Below are 6,328 nucleotides of genomic sequence, written 5' to 3'. Positions count from 1 at the left end.
CAGGATTACAAACTCGAAACCAACACAAGAAAGCAGAAAAACGACAAGATACAAAGGCGTTGGATGGCCGCTCATGCCTATGTTGGATGGCTTCAAAGGTCCAGACGTATGCAAGTGATTTGGCTGTCGACTTTGGAGATGCCTGACTACGAGAGCAAGATACGAGCAGTAATGTTTCACTACTGAACGAACAGCGCGTGATTTGAGGGTCTAAACCGTAAGCAGACCAATACATGCTCATATTGAATGGCGGTCCATGTCTGTAGGAAAGTGATTTAAGGGTCAACTTTGAAGATGTAGGCAAGTGATTTAAGGATCGACTTTGAAGATGCCCTGACTACGAGAGCAAGATACGAGCAGTAATGTTTCACTACCGGACTAACAGCCCGTGACCATGGAGCCAGATAAACCAGCGCACGCACCGCCGGACGTAAAGGCTTCACTAAAATTAGTTATCAACTACTCCCTCCGTTCCTAAATACTTGTTTTTCTAGACATTTCAAATGATTAGTACATACGGATGTATGTAGACATATTTTAGAGTGTAGATTCACTCATTTTGCTCCGTATGTAGTCACTTGTTGAAATGCCTAGAAAGACACGTATTTATGAACGGAGGGAGTACATCCAGTTACCACTAGGAAATTAATGATAAAAAAGATTGGGTTTAGGCTTAGTTTAGCAAGTCTATATATATAGACCTCACATGGCTAGCATAGAACATAGTGGACACACACGGCCAACAAATATAGTCGATACAATGCAGAAGATTTTTAGTAATACAAGTCCATTGGGAATGCAACACATCATACGCATCACGGATGAGGTAGGAAAGACTTCTTAAGCTTTTTTTGGACCGGGGCTTTGACCATGCCTTCGAACAATTTGAACTCAAGCTTCTTTCCAGCCTGCACACCAATCATAGCAGCCTGCTGTACAAGCTTCTTACTTAACATCCCTTATTGTTTCAGCAGCATTCGATATTTGCCTGTATAAACGATAGTAAAAAAAAATCTATTAGATGATATGAAATATCTACTTGCAGAGGTTAAATCATCTAAACATTGACTATAAAGACCCATAAACAAACTATTATCCAATTAAATTAAAATTCCAACAACCGCTCTGCTCTTACTAACATTAGCAATTTTGTTCACGCCCTCTCTTTCTGACTGTATTGAGTATTCTTGTCATACAACACCCAGTTTCCGGAACTTGCAAGTTCTCTTCCATTCCATGCAACTCCCTGTGTTTCAAATTCTAGATTTGTCCCAAGTCTAACATTTCTATCTTTGGCCATCAATTCCTATAAATTTGTACAGTATAATGGCGAGCATAATTCTCATGGCAAATCTAAAAATATAAATCTTATAATCTCAAACTATAGAGTCAATTTCACTTTTTATCCATAGTCTAATATTTGTGACAGCAATTACCACATTTAATAGGAATTCCTCCTGTTTACCCTATTTAGTCCAACTCTAATATCTGACGAATGGTACGAATATAGGGACACTATTGAACGCATTCACCAGTTAACATTCCCATTTAGTGAAACATTTGCCAGTTTATTCAGTTATATTTGGTAGGACTCGTTCATCAGGTCTACGTGGGCATGCGCGACTTCAACAATCCTAGCTGCTTCTACTACGATCTTGGTTGTTGCTACTGTCGCTTGCTTCATCGATCGCTTGGCCGAAACCTGAAAAGAGAAGCTAGAGCATGCACACTTGTCCTGTACATGCATGGCACACAGAAATTTTATGCTACGTACTAGTACTAGAACAAAAACAATAATTACCAAAAATACAACCAAAATACTCTACTTAAGTGGACTACTACTAGTGCCCTATTATGCTCTGGCTAGCTCTCGCGTTTAGTTCTATCTGGCTAGCAGAAGGTGAGAACATTGTGGCAGCAACAGTTGCCACACAAAGGTACAGATGAGGACCTGAGAAGGTAGTCGGATATTAAATATGCCAGGGCAAAATATGTTTCTGATATTGCAAAGCCACATAGAGCTGATAACTCGGTGCAACCTTACAGAATGGGTTAAGTTTAAAAGGGGGTGAAAGCTGACACAACTTTTACTAAATGGGATAAGTGGGAAGAAATTCTGCTAAATGGGCCAATTGTTAAACTAGCGGGTGAAAAATGGAGTTCACACTAAACTATACGCATTTCTAGAAACCGATAGTTAATCAAGAATCAAGATAGAAAGAAAGGTTTGACTTTGGACAAAACTAGAATGACAACTAATATGAAGTAGAGGGAGACCCTAAATGTACTGCCATTTTTACAGGGGCCACAGATCCACTGCAATATTTCCCCTCAAATAAGCCAACCATAGGGATTGCCAATTTTGTCCCACTAAGAAACAGCTGGGTTAGCTAAGCTTACCTATTTTGCTTATTTTGTGTGATGGAAATAATTTCGGTTCCACAAAAGAAATAAACGATTAACACAAAAGCAAGATTATGTACCAAGCAGGTGCACACAACAAAGGAAAACATTGCTTTATTGGTGCACATAGTGCATCTTATTGTTTATAGACAATGGCCAGGGAAATTGTCACGAAACACACAATGCATGGAAGCTGAATCCTGGGCATGAGATAACCTACCAATGGTGTGCAATATTTTCCCCTCAAATAAGCCAACTATAGGATTATTTCCTTGGTGCACCGTTTCAACAACGGCTGTGGATCAATAGGGTTTAGTTACACCACATGGCGTGCAAGATACAGCACATCGCGCACTCATGAAATCATTCATGTGCAACACACCATAAGCAAGCAAAAACATCGGTTAGGGAACAATGCGGTGAAGTTAAGCTGGACAGTCTTTTACTTTTGTGCGTTGAATGAAGCCTTTTTAATACATCTCATCAAACAGAAACCACAGAATTTAAATGTGGTAACAGGGAGCAGCAAGTGCTGAATTTTTGGACGGAAACGTAAATGCTAACAAGATAAATGCAGACACAATGTTCACCATCCTGAAACAAATACAGTAGTTATTCTGAAACAACAAATCAGATAGATCTAGAGAATACTAGCTGGTAGCTGCACATGATCAAACCAAATAATAAATAATGAAAACCAGAATTGTAATGGACGATGGAACACATTCTTTTGTGAGATTAACATGCACAACATAATAAGAACATAGATGTAACAAATCAACATCCACTCGGTAAAAGTACCTAAAGTACTCTCCTGCTGCCCATACAAGCTGGTTTACCATTGATACTTCACTTTGTACCTCATTTTGCTAAGCAAGAATGTGAAAGCTCTAAACAAAATTACCTGGTCGGTGAGAGAATGCCCAGATGCTTGGAGATCCCACTCTCAAGGTAGGTGAAATGATAACCCAGGCGTCTTCCAGAGCCAAAATTAGCCACACCTTTTACAGTCTTGTTCCTCATATCAAGAGCAATCACACAGGCCTTAACCTGACGGGGATCAAGTGTGTGCATGAGGTAAACAACATCACCATCATGCAAGCTAAGAGCAGGATAGCCTACACAAATTTTCTTCAGGTTTGGCTTGGTATCATCACCCTCCTGCGGATTAGGTAACATTTGGGCATACACAGGGTTATCCACTGGGACATCATCACAGCATCTGATAGTGCAGTCCTCCTCCCAGTTACTACCAGAACCAATGCTTGAAATTTTTATCTTTTTTGTTGCAGCAATCCAACCTTCTAATATCGGGGAGCTTCCAGTGTATGAGCTCGGTCTGACATTATTGTGCATTCTCGAAATACTTGATGTAACCTTGGAGGACAACGATGTTCCGAACAGACAAGGAAAAAAATCTCGTACGACCGGGTCGCACGAGGCCAAACGGGAGACCACCTCGAGCGCATGACATCTGGCGTACGAATCTCAACGCAGTGTTCGCCTGGCTTCCAGCCCAGCCCACCCCACTTCTGTTTCCTACGCCCCACGCCCCGTCCTTTCAGCTTCTAATCTGTTTCATCTTTCAAAACGAAAAAACCCATCTCCGTCTCTTCCATCTCGCCGGCGACGGCGTGCCAAGATGGCGCAGCCCGACGAGGGCAACGAGGCACTGGATCGGGAGACCACCTCTCTGCCCACGGCTACTCCAATCAGGGTAAGTTCAATAATCAGTACACATGCTACACCAAGCACAATCCCCTCTTCCTGAAGCCTATTTTGATTGATTCAATTACCTTGCAGCAATTTCCAACGACTGAGACTAATGGCCAGCCCTCGATGAGTAGCACACCGGCAGCCTCTGCTCCAGAATCCTCTCTGCCCACGGCTACTCCGACCGTGGTAAGTTCAGTAACCAGTACGCATGCAACAGCTAGCACGATCCTCTCTTCGTGAAGCATCTCTTGATTGATTCAATTACCTTACAGCAATTGCCAAGAACTGAGACTAATGGCCAGCCGAGAATGAGCAACACACCATTGAATAATCAAGACATACAAGATGCAGATAATGCTCCAAGAGTTGGGAAGTGCTTTCAGTCTGAAGAAGAGGAGTACCAATTTTACAATTCTTATGCTCAAACCAAGGGATTTAGCATTAGGAAGTGCCACTTGAAGTTTAGAGCAGATGGGACTTTAAGTTCCAGATATTTTGTTTGTAGCAAGGCAGGTGTGAAAAATGCTAATCCAACACGTGTGGCCAAGAAAGAGCAAGCTATTTCGAGGACTAATTGTATGGCTCGAGTTCAATTCAGCATCAATCAAGAGGGAATTTGGACTGCTCAGAAAGTTACGCTCGACCACAATCACCAGCTTGTAAGTCCAGATAAGAGGCACATGCTTAGATCGCAGCGTCAACTCTTAGATGCCGATCGCCACATGATTAAGCAAATGAGGACATCGGGAATTAAACAAGCCGAAATATATGATTTTTGCAAGCTTTGGTATGGTAAAGATGCTATACCCTTCTTGCAAATGGATTGCAACAATTATTTGCGAAGTGAGCGCTCAAAGTATTTGGAAACCAAAGATGCACAAACATTAATGGAGTATCTAAAGAACAAGCAAGCTGAGGACCCTTCGTTTTTCTATGCCATGCAGTTAGATGATGATGATGGTACAATAATGAACATCTTTTGGACTGATGGACAAGCTATCATGGACTATTCTGTCTTTGGAGACGCCCTTTCCTTTGACACCACATTTTCAACAAATAAGTTTCAAATGCCATTTGCTCCGTTTATTGGTGTTAATCATCACAAGCAGACTATTCTTTTTGGTGCAGCACTACTATCTAATGAATCTGCAGATACCTTTGAGTGGGTTTTTAGAACCTTTCTACAAGCTATGTCTGGTAAGCAGCCTGAAACAATATTCACCGATCAATGTGCCGCCATTATAAATGCTATTGGAAGGGTTTTCCCAAGAACACGACATCGTCTTTGTTTATGGCATTTGTATCAAAATGCTGCAAAACATCTAAGTCAAGTAATCGGCGACAATGATAATTTTCTTAAAGAATTCAAAAGGTGTGTGTATGAAGATAGATCACTGGCACATTTTGAGAATAGATGGAATGAGCTATTGCTTAAGTATCAGATTGAGGATAATTCTTGGATAAGAAATCTGTACAAGTTGCGTGAGAAGTGGGCTACTATCTATCGCCGGGATTCTTTTAGTGCATATATGACATCAACCCAAAGGAGTGAAGGAATGAACAACGTGTTCAAGAAAACTTTCCGCAAAAGGCTTTAGATACACCCTTGATATACTCTTAACTGGGTGTGAGGCTTGAAGCAATCAGAAGATAAAAATGTCTAGATTTCCTCAGACTTGTCCACTATTTATTTAACAACATATGTGAGATGGAGAAATCCACATTGGCACATGGCCGCATAATCCTGCCACGGGAAAAAGCTTTTCAAGATGTCACAGAATTCCGAAGAAATTTTTTTGAAGCATCATCTCAATATTCTACGTGTGTGTGCCAAGTTTCGCGGAAAACCGACAATTTTTGTGGCTTGTGTAAAAAAAAAGATGTCTCATGAAAAGCCCTTTTTAAACACACTGAATTTTGCTGTTTTCACATGGGACACAAAAGTTGTCGGTTCTTCGCGAAATGACTTTGCGAGAACATGGATGTCGAGATGTGCATGCGAAACATTTTATCCAAATTTTGTGACATTTCAAAATACATTTAAAACGCATTTTAAAACCAGGAGCATATGCTCCCGGATGCCAAATCGCCCCTCTATGTGAGATGGTGCATTTTATCCAAACAAAATATTCACTCAAATAGATTCCGCTCCTCTTCAAGATAAATGCAAATGTTACCTGCAAAAAAAAAGAAGCTAATGCAAATGGTT

The 6,328-nt window shown here is 40.9% G+C and overlaps 1 protein-coding gene across 1 annotated transcript; it reads left to right on the top strand.

Annotated features, from left to right (window-relative positions):
* The first annotated feature begins 4,045 nt into the window (after window positions 1-4,045).
* Window positions 4,046-5,717, top strand: LOC147974518 (protein FAR1-RELATED SEQUENCE 5-like). Its single transcript, XM_087519493.1, has 3 exons — window positions 4,046-4,120; window positions 4,207-4,305; window positions 4,392-5,717. Exons 1-3 carry the CDS (start codon window positions 4,046-4,048, stop codon window positions 5,715-5,717), a joined length of 1,500 nt encoding a protein of 499 aa, XP_087375619.1.
* The last annotated feature ends 611 nt before the right edge of the window (window positions 5,718-6,328 follow it).

The sequence above is a fragment of the Triticum urartu genome, chromosome 4A (assembly GCF_056163025.1).
Source record: "Triticum urartu cultivar PI428250 chromosome 4A, HENAU_Tu73, whole genome shotgun sequence".
Lineage (NCBI taxonomy): Eukaryota > Viridiplantae > Streptophyta > Magnoliopsida > Poales > Poaceae > Triticum > Triticum urartu.
The sequence above is the reverse complement of the archived record's forward strand: the minus strand, read 5'-3'. Positions and strand labels throughout refer to the sequence as shown.

Excerpts from the sequence above, each read along its gene's own strand:
- LOC147974518 (XM_087519493.1), top strand. The coding sequence starts at position 4,046 with ATGGCGCAGCCCGACGAGGGCAACGAGGCACTGGATCGGGAGACCACC. Across the intron at positions 4,121-4,206 it reads CCACGGCTACTCCAATCAGG|CAATTTCCAACGACTGAGAC; the intron begins GTAAGTTCAATA and ends ATTACCTTGCAG. Across the intron at positions 4,306-4,391 it reads CCACGGCTACTCCGACCGTG|CAATTGCCAAGAACTGAGAC; the intron begins GTAAGTTCAGTA and ends ATTACCTTACAG.